This window comes from Macaca thibetana, chromosome 9 (genome assembly GCF_024542745.1).
Source record: "Macaca thibetana thibetana isolate TM-01 chromosome 9, ASM2454274v1, whole genome shotgun sequence".
NCBI lineage: Eukaryota > Metazoa > Chordata > Mammalia > Primates > Cercopithecidae > Macaca > Macaca thibetana.
In genome coordinates, this window is record NC_065586.1 from 25,392,175 (window position 1) to 25,407,170 (window position 14,996).

Sequence of the window (14,996 nt, forward strand, 5' to 3'; positions counted from 1 at the left end):
TATTTGTTGCTGTATTTCTGACAGTGTTCCACAGAACAATTGAGAAGTATTTTGTTAATAATTAAATAACTTTTCCCTCTGTCCTGAAGGACAGTGGGGTTAATTTAATGGATGTGTTGTGTTAATTCAGGGAGAATTACCAAAGGTCTCTATATGGAGGAACAATATAGCATAGTACATCAAGGCTATTTCAGGTGTATTGGCTTCATTTCTGGATTTAGAATAATCTTTATAAAAAATTCATTTGACTTAAAATTATTCGAAGAATGAAGTGAAGGAGAAAATAGAACATTGAGAAAATGTGGGGGTTTTTTATGCTTTATGGAAATTGGTTACAGATACTCTCACAGTATCATAAACCACTCATGGTGGTCTATGTCAAATCATAATTTTGTGACATCAAATATCAGAATAGGGTAGGGAGTTAAAATCAGCTGAGAATATTCTAGAAATGAAATTGAAGAATGGGTAGAGAATTCCTATAGTAAGGGTGCACTTTGTCTTCACACATTATTTAGAGATAGAACAGTGCTTAGATATCATCTAATCTAGTAGTTCTCAACTCTGGCTCTTCATCTGAGATATATACAGAAAAATCTCTTAGTTTTTAAAAATCACATTTCCTATAGGCCATCCCAATTTTCTTCCTTAATGCAATGACCTTATTTAGTCTACCTAGTGTTTAAATATTTCTCTCATTTTTATTATTCGTATTATTTTTGGTAATATGATAAAATGACCATGAAAGTAGGTAATATGAAATGATTTTCAGAAAATACCTTTAATAACATTCTACTATAAAAACAACTGGTTGAAGGAAGTTTTTTGAGTTAGTATAATATTGTAAAATACAACCACTTACTTTCAGGACTATTTTTTGATCCCCCAGAAACCTTGTTTGAGCAATGTTTGCCTACGGATCTTTCTCAAGTCCTGAGAATTTTCCTTGAAATATTAAGACACGCTCAAAGACCTCCCATTATGTATGAACCTATTGACCTAATGGACTCTAATGAAAGATATTTGTTTTACTACTGGAAGATAAGATAAAATTAAATAAAAATAAGAGCAATACTGTTTCTGGATTTTGTCATGTTAAAACTCTGCATAAGCCAGGCACAGTGGCACGTGCCTGGAGTCTCAGCTACTTGGAAGGCTGAGGCAAGAGGAATGCTTGAGCCAGGAGTTCAAGGATGCAGTACACTATGATTGTGCCTGTGAATAGCCACTGCACTCCAGCATGGGCAACATAGCGAGACCCCGTCTCTAAAACAAAAACAAATACAAAACAAAGCAAACTCTGATTAGCTAGATTTTGGTGGGTTTACATTTTACCTAGAAAAATAAGTTATTTTAGAGTTATACTTCCTGAATGTTAGGTTTGCTTTCACATTTGAACTTTTGCTTTTCTAGGGTTTTGAAGGTGTTTCTTTCACGAACGGCTCAACGAATTCCGTATATGACTGGTGGACGGGTAATGAGGATGCTGGCAGTAATACTCTTGATAGTGTTTTGGTTTCTCATTGGCTGGACTTCATCTGTGTGCCAGAATTTGGAGAAACAGATTTCACTTATTGGCCAGGGAAAAACATCTGATCACCTCATCTTCAATATGTGCCTCATTGACCGCTGGGACTACATGACAGCAGTTGGTATGTGGTCACTTGTTTTGTGTGATGGTCTTACCATTTTTCAGTAGCATTAAAACTGGCTTCTTTAAAAGTCTTGCCAGACTCTTTTGTAAAGCCTAAACTAATCTCACCTAATGTAATTCTGGTAAAGTAACATGAAAATGGTAGTAATGGCATGTGAAATGCAAACTTTTTTCTGGACGTTTCTATTGTTTTTCAAAGGCATATAGCTTTGTTGAGAAAATGTAATCAAATAAATCAGAAAGGAGAAATGAAGTGAATAATGGCAACTTCTGTGTATAAAGAGCTTACTTTTTTCGATCTTATCAGTTGGTCCCCATTTGATTAATATTAACTATTCTCTTGATCTATTTCCTTACTTGGGAGAAAAAAGGAAGCACGCTGTTTAAGATAAAATGTTGGCCCTATAATATATCAGACTTGGTGTCTAGGGCACTCTTTGGAAAAAGGTTGTCTCTGCAAAATTTCTGATTAATCTATCTTTCCTATGCTGACCTCAAAAGATAACTTATTTATAATTTTTATCTCTGGAGGTATACAATTACACAAAGACTAAGCCATGCTCCATGAATGTAGTAAGTGCTATGTGGCTGAGAACCTGGAGAACTTTCAAGAGCTGCATCATGGCTTGGACCCAAAACACAGATTATTTTTCTGGCAGCCCAGTGTTTTGAAAAGATGAGGAAAATACACAGGAATTTTTCTGTTGCTAATATTAGTCTATTTTAAGCTAAGTCTCTAAACATACAAAAAAAGGGATATTTTATTGTTGTTCCCCTCAGTAAGCCACAGGACAAACCTTAATTGTCTTTGGCAGATATAAAAAACAGAAACATGAGTTTGACCCATTTTTTGTCCCCCTCATATTTTGCAATTGTTGGCTAAATATTCACATCTAGTCTTTTGCTGGAAGCTAATAAAATGTATATTGAGTTTACAGTTCAAATGGAGGAATATTTTTCTGGGCAAGATATTTTAGGAATCTTATAAACCTAGTATCTGCAATAGTGAAGCAATATGGGTATGTAAAGAGAATGATTATGATATATAAAGCTTATTATATTTTGGGTAATATAACTATCAGAAGATAAATCATGACACTAGGGTAGGAAGCGATTCTGATCTTGGCTTTAGTCTGGATATGAAAATAAAATTGTATAGATAAAAAATTTTTGCTCACCCTAACATTATTTTATGCTTTCAATACAAGTTAACCAAATAGGAAAAATCATTTCCTTGTATTATTATGAAGCAAAGGCCACTAGTTTTTATTTTTGTTTTACAAAAATAAAAAAAAAAAAGCAAACCTCTCCCCCTAAAAAAAAACCAACAAACCCTCAAAATACATGATGACAAACAAGCAGAGAGCATGGCCTGTTCACCAAGAATTTTTTATGCGTTGGAATTGAGATGCATTTGAGACCTTTAAAAATTTTGCCCTCCAAAGAGGATCATATTCATGATTTCTATGTAGAAATATACAGAAATATATAATTGATAGTAACCTGTATAGTCATTATTCCTTTCATTAGGTAGCTTATTGATTCACATAGATGCATAAGAATTATTAAAAAGCAAAATTAAGTGGTGAATATTCTTGGTGCAATAGTTTAGTAAAAGGAGATAGCAGTTTGGACTAGAACTCAGGAACCTTTTATAAAGGACAAGTTCTATTAACCATGGGTAATATTTACATTACCGTAAAAAGGCGTAAAGAACATTCATTTTATAAGAATAGTGAAGGTCCAGGCGCGGTGACTCATGCCTGTAATCCCAGCACTTTGGGAGGTGCGGTGGGTGGATCATGAGGTCAGGAGTTCAAGAACAGCTTGCCCAACATGGTGAAACACCATCTCTACTAAAAAAACAAAGATTAGCCAGATGTGGTGGTATACTCCTGTAATCCCAGCTACTTGGGAGGCTGAGGCAGAAGAATCGCTTGAACCCAAGAGGTGGAGGTTGGAGTAAGCCGAGATCATGCCACTGCACTCCAGCCTGGGAGACAGAGTAAGACTTTGTCTCAAAAAAAAGAAAAAAAAATAGTGAAGGAGTGGGGCAGTGGCTCACACCTGTAATCCCAGCTACTCAGGAGGCCAAGGCATGAGAACTGCTTGAACCTGGGAGGTGGAGATGGGAAGTAGAGATTGCAGTGAACCGAGATCACGCCGCTGCACTCCAGTCAGAATACATTGGATGGTTGAGTTTCTTGTGAGTTTATTAAATATACTGTTAATAATACTGTATGGTTACGTTTATTGAAAATGTCTTAGAGAAATGTAGAGAAACAGAAAAGTGATATAATGAATCAGTAAATTCAATCAAGATGACTATAAGGATGTATTTTTTTTTAAAGTGAAATGTACCAAACTCACCAAATTCAGGGGTTGGGGAGTTGGAATCATCAGAAAGGAGAAATAGCAGCTCTCAAAGTGTGGTCCTAGAACCCACAGCAGCTGCATCACCTGGGGACTTGTTAGAAATGCAGATTCTTAGCACCCACTCTGACTTCCTCAATCAGACACTCCCGGATAGTGGAGCACAGCAATCTGTGTTTCATAAGCATTCAGGTGATTCTCATATTACTCTAAAGTACAGAACTGCTGACTCTTTGGAGGGAATCAGATGAACTTATGAGAACATAAAGATAACTAATCTCAATAGTGCCCTGGCCATTCCATTCACTCTTACTGTTCCCCTGATCAAACACTAGAACATTCTTCGCAATTATTATTTCAAATCCTCTTTTCATACCTCCAAACTCTCCATGTTTCTCTTTTCTCTTAGTAGATGACTTCTATTTGAAAAAACAACAAACAGGACCCATACAATAGAAATGTCTTCAAATTCCTGCCTTATCTATAAATCTTCCCATATCCACATTTATTCTTATCTTTTCTCCTTCATATTATCTAAGGTAACACCACAACCTGTGCCAGACTCATCTAACATTTTGGCACCCTCATCTCCAGTGGCCACTCTCACTTTATGTGAACTTTCTGTTATATAAAACTCCCCTACCTCTAAGTCACTCGTTGAAGACACTGAAGAACTGTTTTGTTTTTTTGTTTGTTTGTTTGTTTTTTTCAGTAGCTTTGGGGGTACAGGTGGTTTTGGTTACATGGATGAATTGTATACTGATGAAGTCTGAAATTTTATTGCACCTGTCACCCAAGGTAGTGTACATTGTACCCAGTCTGTAGTATTTTATCCCTTACCCCCTAACTCCTTCTGAGTCTCCAGTGTCCATTATAACACTCGGTATGCCTTTGTGCGCCCATGGCTCACCTCCCACTTATAAATGAGGACATACACGATTTGGTTTTCCATTCCTGAGTTATGAAGAACGCCATTCTGATCACAACCCATTTCTAGCTCATTTACCCCCTCTACAATAGCTCTTTTCAGATTGTTTTCATTGTACTTTACTGCTCCTAAATTCTGCTCTCCTCCAGAGAGGAAGCTTACCAGGCAGCAGATTTTTCCACTTGCAGTATTGGAACTATGAAAAGAAAATGGACATTTTTAAAAGACATTAATTTTGAATAATTCTGGGAAAGAGGACATAGAGAGTAATGACGACCCTGAGATAGAGAGTGCAAGAGAAAATGAAGATTCATAGCTTGAGAGGGCTGCAGGGCATGCAGTTCCTTAGGCAATAACCAGGTCTCAGTTAAAGAGGTACCAAGAAACTAAGAGAAGAGACTGATTGTAGTGGTAGGATCTAGGTCATGGCTTCAGGAATGAGATAGAAGTATCAAAACTTAAGAGGCAGAAATTAAACTAATACGCCTAAAGATGTTAGGCGATAACATTAGGGTCTCTTAGAAAATCAAGACTCGTGATGAGTGCAGGGACCAAGAAGTAAGAGGAAATTAAATTTTGGGTGGTGTTTTTGTCATCTCACAGTCATTGTTTTTGTCCTATAAACTACTGTAACACATTAGTCCCCATAGTGTGCTCATCCTATAGTGACACTGTTCTCTAAAAAAAAAAAAAAGTCAGGGCACATAATTTTAAAAAAGAATATTTGGAATTAGGACTGTCTTGAGAAATCTGAGACATGTGGTTGTTGTAATTATTTTTCACACTATCCTAATAAAAGTTTTCATTTATTTCTCTTTCAGCATGCAGCATCAATATTTAACCTCTCAATTTAATGGCTTCTAATGTGTAGTATGTACCTTTTTACAGTCTCTTTATAGAGCTCTATAAGTAACATGGTTTTGATACTCAGACTGTTAATCAAAAATAAATCCATATATCTTCAGTCAGCTAGAAAACCTGTACTGCTGAACACTAAATTATTTCCTGGATCCTAAGCGGAAATGTTCCCATGTAGGAAGGGGCTGTAGAGAGGGAGGAAATAGGCTTAACCGTGAGCGTGATGGGAAATCTTTCTCAAGAAGCTATATGCACTTACATTAGTGTCAAGAGCTCATTCAGAAAAAAAGAAAAAGTGATGATAAATATATTGGTACCTTTGCGTTCTGGATCAGCTTTACCCATCAAAACCAATCCCTTTTTCAAAATAAGAAATCATTTGACTGAGTGAACTACTAGTTTTTCCAGTGAAGTAGAGCTCCAGTTAGAAATATGGGTCATACATTCAAAGACTGGGTTCATTCTATTTTTGCTCATTGCACGGGGCTGCTCCAAAACTGCTCAGATAGATGACTTTCCTACCACAGTGTTTCAAAAGGGAAAACACGTATAGAAAATAGGTTGGAAAAATCTCAGAAGCTACAAGAGCCACAGTGTCTTCTTGAGGAAATTATTTTAAAACATAGAAGGGGGAAAATGGCTTTCAGAATCACATTGTCATTTATATCCATTGATAATTTTCAATTATTTTGTTTGTCCTGTATTTAAAAAATGAGATAAGCTTTAATGGAAAAAAAATAAGGATAAGGACATTGCTACATGGACATTGGACAATGTGAGAAGTGCTTTTCAGGCAGAGTAGTCAGTTTTTCTTAACAAATGACTTTATTCATCTGGTGGAAAGAGAATTTTACAATTTGGATGTTCCAAGACATATCTACATTATAATTCCTATAAATATTTAAACTGCCATACCTTTTTGAGAATCATGTACATCTATAATAACAATACATACTATAGTACTTACACTACTCATCATTATATGACTCAGTACCCTGCATTTTTCTGAGTACATTTAAATGTATTTTCTGTAGCTCACTGAAGACAAAAGAATCTTTCCATCTGCTCCTCCCTCTTGTAACTACATGCTGCTCAGCAACATGGCCTACATTGTTCACACTTATCCCTGACACAGAGAACCTGACAGGTGTAGGATCTTGAAAAATATTTGTTGAAAGAACAAAGCAGTCAGCTGTCTTCATCTTGTGATATTTTCTATTGTCAGACTTAGACCAGTATGAGGAAACATGTTAAAGCTAAAGACTGTGGAAGTCATACACTTGTCCCAGCTTCATTTTCATGGTAAATGTATATGTTCAAATTTGGGGGGAGGTATTTTGGAGTAAGTTATAGAAACTAATGGATAATTGCTGGCCATTTTATGAAACTCTACCTTTGACTTCTCCAACGGTCATAATAGATTGGTACAAACTTGCATGGCAAAGGAAAACTATAAAACATATTACATAGTGTAATTACAAATATTGAAGCAGAATAAAGTAGATTTAAGGAATATTTTGATTATTTCACTATCGTCCTAGAGCTATCTAAAAAATAAAGGGGTTGGCGGGACACGGTGGCTCACGCCTGTAATCCCAGCACTTTGGGAGGCCAAGGTGGGCGGATCACAAAGTCAGGAGATCAAGAACATCCTGGCTAAAACGGTGAAACCCCATCTCTACTAAATACAAAAAAAAAGTAGCTGGGCATGGTGGCGGACGCCTGTAGTCACAGCTACCCAGGAGGCTGAGACAGGAGAATGGCATGAACCCGGGAGGCAGGGCTTGCAGTGAACCAAGATGGCACCACTGCACTCCAGCCTGGGTGACAGAGCGAGACTCTGTCTCAAAAAAAATAAATTAAAATGAAATAAGAAAAGAATAAAGGGATTGAGACTAGGAAACATTCTCCTAAATTAATGAAGAAAATAAACCAATGTATCATGTCATACTCATTTTGGAAACTGTTGGTAGTACGACTGTCATAATTTTTTTTTTTTCCTAAATCTTCCTACCCTGGTTGGTAAATTGGCAGTCAGTTGTCCATGTTCAGGATATTTTGCAATAGCATTAAACTTATCATATTAAAAAGTCAAAACTTTATTCCCCTATGAGTTTTCTAATTGGATAATACAAACTGACAAGTAAGAATTGACTTCTCATGCCTGAATTAACTGTTATAATTTCACCCCTAGAGTCAAGTAGACCACATCTTGACACCTAAGTTTAGATATCCCAGGCAGGCAGGTCCTCCAGTATGAGGCACCCAAATTGAAAATATATTTATTTAATAACAGAGGTTGTGATGTAATGGAGTTCATCCATTGACATATGTAGTTGAATAGCACTCAATTTGTGATTACACATTTAGAACATACATTGAAGATACTGAAGCAGAACCAGTGACCAAGATAAGCTAGAACAAGCAGGCAGATTCGTACCTTACCTGCAAGAAACAACAAGACCGCAAAAAAGTAGCTAATAAATGGTAGCATTGAGGACATTTAGAACTTTCCTTCTGTGACTAAATCTGTGCATCAAACTTTAATATTGACCCAGGCAAGCGCTGAGCTGTTTCTACACTTTCTTCCAGAAGTTAAGTGATGAGAGAATGTTATAAAAAGTTATGTGATTGAGAATAAATCTATTTTACTGCCCTCCTGGCATAAGAATACATCCAAAAGCCCTATCTAGGCTTCTATTTGTCCTCTGTTATCTCCTGTAATTCTGTCTGTCTGTATCACTGATATAGCCTAACTCTTCTTAACAGCATTTATATGATCTAATAACTGTTCCCTGATAGGAACCCTGTTATAAATTCAGTTCTCTCCCCCTACCTTCCACCTCTTCATAGTTGTGAAAGTCCGATGATACATGAGGAGTCTCATGGTTCTGGAAACTCAGAGCTTGACATCGCTTGTTACGTATTTTATTCACCACATTGAAAAGAAAGACATAAATGAAAATACAAGCAATAATTAAACAGGTGTGATAGGCTTGAGTCTAATTCCATTTGGAAATTTTTTAATATTTGTCTTTTAGTGAATTCCAGCATTGATTAGTTCACTGTTCAAAAGTATTAGTTTCCATGGATTTCACATAAAATATTGCCATTATAGAAAATACAGTCTTTATTCTTCTTTATTGACATGCTTTTCTCCTTTGTTCTTCCCTTTCCTGGTACAATATTTTTAACACACACCCAAAAAAAAAAAAAAAAAAAAAAAAAAAAACCAGGCAGTGTGTTCAGTAATTTAATTAGTCATATGCCAATGTTTAGAAAGAACTGAGAAAAATACAGCAACTCTCTTGCTGAGTTATATAAGGAAATTCTAAAATAGCAATTGTTTTTAAGGTTTTAAATACTTAATTACCCTAGAAGATTAGGCTTTATTATGGCAGGTGAAATGTGATATAAGCACCATTTAATGAATGTTACAGAAAATAGATTAGACTTCCTCTTCATCTGACAGATTAATGTTCTTTATTTAGGTTCATTATGTATATTTTCTTTTATTCTAGTATATCACATATGCCTTAATGCACACTGCACTACTTGTTACTATTTTAAACATACATTTTTATTTAGAAACATTTTTTTTTTTGAGTCAGAGTCTCCCTCTGTCACCCCGGCTGGAGTGCAGTGATGTGATCATAGCTCACTGCAGCCTCAAACTCCTGGACTCAAGCCATTCTTCTGCTTCACCCTCCCAAGTAGCTGGGACTACAGGTGCACCACCATATGCCCAGCTAATTTTTAAAACATTATTTTTATTAGAGACAGACTTGCTGTGTTGACCAGGCTGGTGTCAAACTCCTGGCCTCAAACAATCCTCCCTCCCAAGCCTCCCAAGCTACTGGGATTACAGGCATGAGACACCATGTGTGACCTTAACAAGTATTTTTAATTTTCAATCAAAGGATAAAAGCGTGACCACATTGTCTTGGCTTAGGGCTATATCACTAGAAACTACACATGCTTCTCAAAGCACTTGCTTGAGTGTCTTCAGAATAAATGGAACTGGGAGTTCTTATTTATATACCACCTCTTCTGAAAAGTGCTTTACTTTCTCTTTGCCCTTTAGCATAGTTCAAATAACTGTGCCTCAAAGAAGTGTAACAGTTTTCCACAAAGGCAGAATGTGAATAATAAATAAATAACCCCCCACAGCAGTCTTCATGGTAGCCCGCCAGCTAGCACTTCAAATAGTATGTGTGAATTTCTAGTGATGCAGCCCCAGGGAAGGCAGATCACTAGTCAAAGCTACTAGGCTTTCATAAAAGATCAAAAGGCCGAAAGACACTTTGATAATAGCAGCAAGTGATCCCATATCCAGCTCCCTCCCCTAACAACAATACCCATGCAAATGACAATGTATTCGTTCATTTTCACACTGCTGATAAAGACATACCTGAGACTGGGTATTAAAAAAAAAATTTAATGGACTCACAGTTCCACATGGCTGGGGAGGCCTCACAGTCATGGTGGAAGGTGAAAGACATGTCTTACATGGTGGCAGGCAAAGAGAATGAGAACCAAGTGAAGGGGTTTCCCTTTATAAAACCATCAGATCTCATGAGACTTATTCACCACGAGAATAGTATGGGGGAAACCACCCTCATGATTCAGTTATCTCCCATGGTGGGGTGAGGAGTCTCTCCCACAACACATGGAATTATGGGAGCTACAATTCAAGATGAGATTTGGGTGGGAACACAGCCAAGCCGTATCAGAGAGAGAGAGGAAATGGAAGACACAACCTGCTCGTCTGACCTGGACCCTGTGCTCTGAGAGGACTTCCATCCGAGTCTGCCTTTGTGAGCTCATCATGTCCCCACTCTTTAATGTGTATCCATAAGCTCTGAGGCAGCTGAGTTTTGCCAGAGTTCTGTCACCCCATGTGAAACTAAAAAATGGATATGCCAGAGAGAGAGAACCCTCTACACCCTTTTTACTTAAGATGCAATGGAGAATAAGGAAAAAATCTTGGTCCCCATTCTAGCAATGTGTGAACAGAAGCAATGAAGAAAAGCCAGCCTGTGTGGCCACTCCCAATCATTCTGGCCTCAGAGAGCCCTCAGCTCCGAGGGAGTGGTAAGAGAATAGAAATCAAGTAATCAAGTCACTATGTGACTTCATACCATTGGTATGACTAACTGTGTTACTCCTCAGTGTTCCCAACAGTATCTCTGACCCAAGCTTGACATTTCAGAATTCAAAATTGTTACCCCTGCCTTTTTAAAGGAGTCACAAGTTCTACAATAAAACCTTCACAAAGGTAGATAATGTACAAAATACATTTAGCACAGTGCTCGGTCCATTCAACAGATGTCAGGTATGAAATCAGATTGAGGGGACAAAAAGTACTTCTGAGGAGAGCTCCTTTAATTACTACAGGCTATTCAATTCTAATTAATGTATCAGCTGTTCTAAATACAAACAATTGCTACCTGAAAAATATATTTGTTTTCTTCAGTAGGATAACAATATTTCCAAGGGTTAAGAAACTCTCAGTCAAGAATGTCATTTAGGGAGCACTGGTCAGGAACTAAAAGACTCAGATTCTGGCCTCCAATCTGCTGCTCACAGGGTGAGTGAAGCTGGAGAATGGAGGTTCTCTGCAGACGTATCGTAGAGCCCATCCCGCCCATCCCGGAGCTTCGTGCTTCCAGAGAGCTGGGAAGGGAACATACACCCAGCCTCCATTGTCCTAGTTGTGAAATGCACTGTACTTGCGACGTCTTCTGCGTGCTTCTCGATCTCGGAGCTGAATAAACTGACTTTAAGGCCCGCAGAATAACAGCAGCTCACCAACTACCTGCATCCCAGCAGCAGAAACACTCAGAAATGTACCTGTTCACTACATGGTCTAATAAAGTCACTTGTAACTTAATTAGTGACATTCTCATTGAATAGAAGAGACATTCTCATTGTTTTAATCAGTGTAATCATAATTGGCTTTATTTTAACCAAAGAAAAGGCAGATAACCACCCAGAATATCTAGGGCTTATAATATAATATAAATGCTTATTATTTATATTCAAGCTTCTTTATACTAGCTGAACCCTAGAATTCTGAAATTGAAGGTATTCAAGAATTATTGAAGTTGTTTGATTTAACACGTAGTGATAACCTCTGCGCCACCCACTCTGTTGTTAGAAAGAAAACAAAATGAGTTAACCTGGGTAGACTTGTAAAATTTTTTTTTTCACCTTAACCATGAAGTTTTTAAATAGATAGGATATAGAGAAAAATAGAAGAGGACATTAAAAGAGATACTTGGGAAATAAAACCTAAACGTTTTATCATTTATATACTTATTTATGTCGTGTAAAGATAATTTTTAATGGGGCCAAGCAGGGTAAAATGTTATTAATGCAAAATGCCTTTGCAGCATGGTAAATCAGAGTACCACAGCTTGAGTGGCATTTGCACTTTGAAGTTGTTTTTCTCTCGGCTTTTGTGGGTAGTCTAGGATCATGGAACTGGAGCATCTTCGGTGTCAAAGAATTTATACTAGTTTTCATTTCCTTGCTTTGCCCAGCCGTTTGAAAAAAAATAACTTGAAAATACTTTCCTTATAGTATATTAACTCTTCAAAGGCTATGGTAGTTAACTTTTAAACTGAGTGTTATTCCATGCAGATTAAAAAGAAAAGACTTCAGTTTCTGAAAGCCCTATTTGGATCTCGAAATATAAATGCAATCCTTTTTGTAACTATACTCATGCCTTTCATCAAAATTATTTAACATCAGAAATTATTTTCTAAAGAAGAAGCACAAAACATATTTCAACTCCCACGTAATAACACCGCAAATTTGGTAACATCTGCATACTTTCTTTACTAATTGCAGTGCTAGTCTGAAGTTAATTATATGAAACTGATTTTTTTTTTCCCCATGCACAACTTTTATATATCACATTTAGTTTAATTGGTACTTTGAATAATAAATTGTTTTTCAGCTACAGCACATTGTTTGATATTGCTAATGAAATGATTTTAATGTTCAACTGAGCTATTATGAGAAATCTTATTTTGTCTTATATTTTTAAATATAATTCTCCATTGTAGCACACTAATTAACCTGATAACTACTTTTCTTTTTCTGAGTCTTCAGTATAACATTTTGTAAAAACTGTGTAAGTAGCAGGAGATACTGTTTTCATAATGCAGCTACATGTGAATCCTTCCACAACAGCATATTTTTGTCCTAGTGGTACTTAATAATACTTTTGCAGTCACCATTCTTTTGTGCCAAGCACAGTACCACAAACTCAGTAGTGTATCAGTTTCAGATTAACACAATTAATGATGCCAGTATGATCTTTAGATCACTTATAGGCCTGTTTAAAGAAAAACTTGAGACAAAATAAAATCTAACAGTTTATCTGAGCAAAGATCAATTCATGAATCAGGAAGCACCAACACCAAAGGGAGGTTGTGGGTTTTGCTGTGGCAGCCTGAGCATTGAACTTTTATAGGCTGGAGATGGAAGCAAAATTTAAAAAACAAAACCAAACAATACAAACTACTTGATTAGCCAGAGCTAGGTGTTTGCCTTATTTGGATATTGTCCAGTGGGAGGTCCCAGGTTACAAAACCAATCAGCTATTTGGCTGTCTATGATTGGCTAAAGCTTCCTTCACAATTAATCAGTTACAAAGAATGCTTCTACCTTTAGTTTCTGTTTGTATGCCTGCAACCCTTATGCAAGTAAATAGAAACTGTAGGCTAATGGCTTCTTCCTTATTTTCCTTTCACAGGCCCTGCAATGTTAGATGGAGGGGCAAGGTAACAGAAAGTCTCCATCTCTAATGACTTAAACATGAAACTGACATCATTTAGACTTACTCAACAATTATTTACTAAATCTTATCTACATTGTCCCAGTACTGTTGCTACCATCTATGTGGCAAAGGGAGAAAAGAAACTGAAAAACTTAGTTCCTGCCCCGTAGTTCATAACTAGTTGGGTGTCAACTAACAAGACCCCATGAACAATTTTCTTCCAATTATATGTTGGGTGGCATTATTCTCTGCAAACTTTATAGTTTTATGTATACATAAAAACTATAAAGACACTAGAGGGAAGAAAATTCAGTGTAGGTTAGAATAATTTCAAGAGGCTTTGTGATAGAAATAGGACTTGAATTGGACATTGAAAAATTGATTACGATTTTTCTACCTGAAATTCTAGCTCCCACTAGAAATGAGAGCAATAGTGTGAGCAAGACCAATAGCTCAGAAGCAAGACCAAGATTTGGAACGGGCGAGGAGCAGTGGCTCACGCCTGTAACCCCAGCACTTTGGTAGGCCAAGGTGAGTGGACTGCTTGAGCCCAGAAGTTTGAGATGAGCCTGGCCAACATGCCAAAACCCCGTCTCTACTAAAATTACAAAAATTAGCCGGGCATGGTGGCTCATGCCCATCATCTCAGCTGCTCAGACAGCTGAGGCACAAGAATCACTTGAACCCTGGAGGCAGAGGTTACAGTGTGCCAAGATCACGCCACTACACTCCAGCCTGGGTAACAGAGCAAGACCCTGTCTCAACAACAACAACAACTACTATATATATATATATAATTAATATATATAATTATATATTTTATATATATAGAGAGAGAGATTTGGAGTGTTCAGAGGACAAAGAGACCTTCTAGGTCTGCTCAAAGAGTTTCTGCTGGGGAGTACTGAGATGTCGTGTTAGATATATATTATGAAGTCAAATTGTAGAGGGCTAGGAATGCCAGGATAACAGGATTTGTGAAATAGTGAGCCACTGAAAATTTCTGAATGAAGATGCATTGATGCCTCACAGGAGGCTAACCCGAAGGCCAGAGACCACAGTAGAAGTCAAGGTCAACCACAAGCAAAAATAAAGTCAAGCAATGTGGGCAGCTAACATGAAGGCTATGCAGTAAGACAGCCTTGAAAGTAAAGCCATAAGGTCTTCCTTTGGGACAGGAATTATTTCCAGGGTTGTAAGTAGGTATGCAAGAATCTTTTCTTTTTCTTTTTTCTGAGGCAGAATCTCACTCTGTCATCCAGGCTGGAGTGCAGTGGCATGACCTCAGCTCACTGAAGCCTCCACCTCCTGGTTTCAAGCAATTCTCCTGCCTCAGCCTCCTGAGTAACTGGGACCACAGGCACGTGCCACCATGCCAGGCTAATTTTTGAATT

At 37.3% G+C, this 14,996-nt stretch overlaps 1 protein-coding gene across 1 annotated transcript in view; it reads left to right on the top strand.

Annotated features, from left to right (window-relative positions):
• Window positions 1-14,996, top strand: part of GPR158 (G protein-coupled receptor 158) — a 431,923-nt gene that overhangs the window by 392,930 nt on the left and 23,997 nt on the right. Inside the window, exon 7 of the mRNA XM_050804852.1 lies at window positions 1,414-1,652. Within this exon, the coding sequence (XP_050660809.1) occupies window positions 1,414-1,652 (239 nt within the window). The remainder of the gene's footprint in view (window positions 1-1,413; window positions 1,653-14,996) is intronic.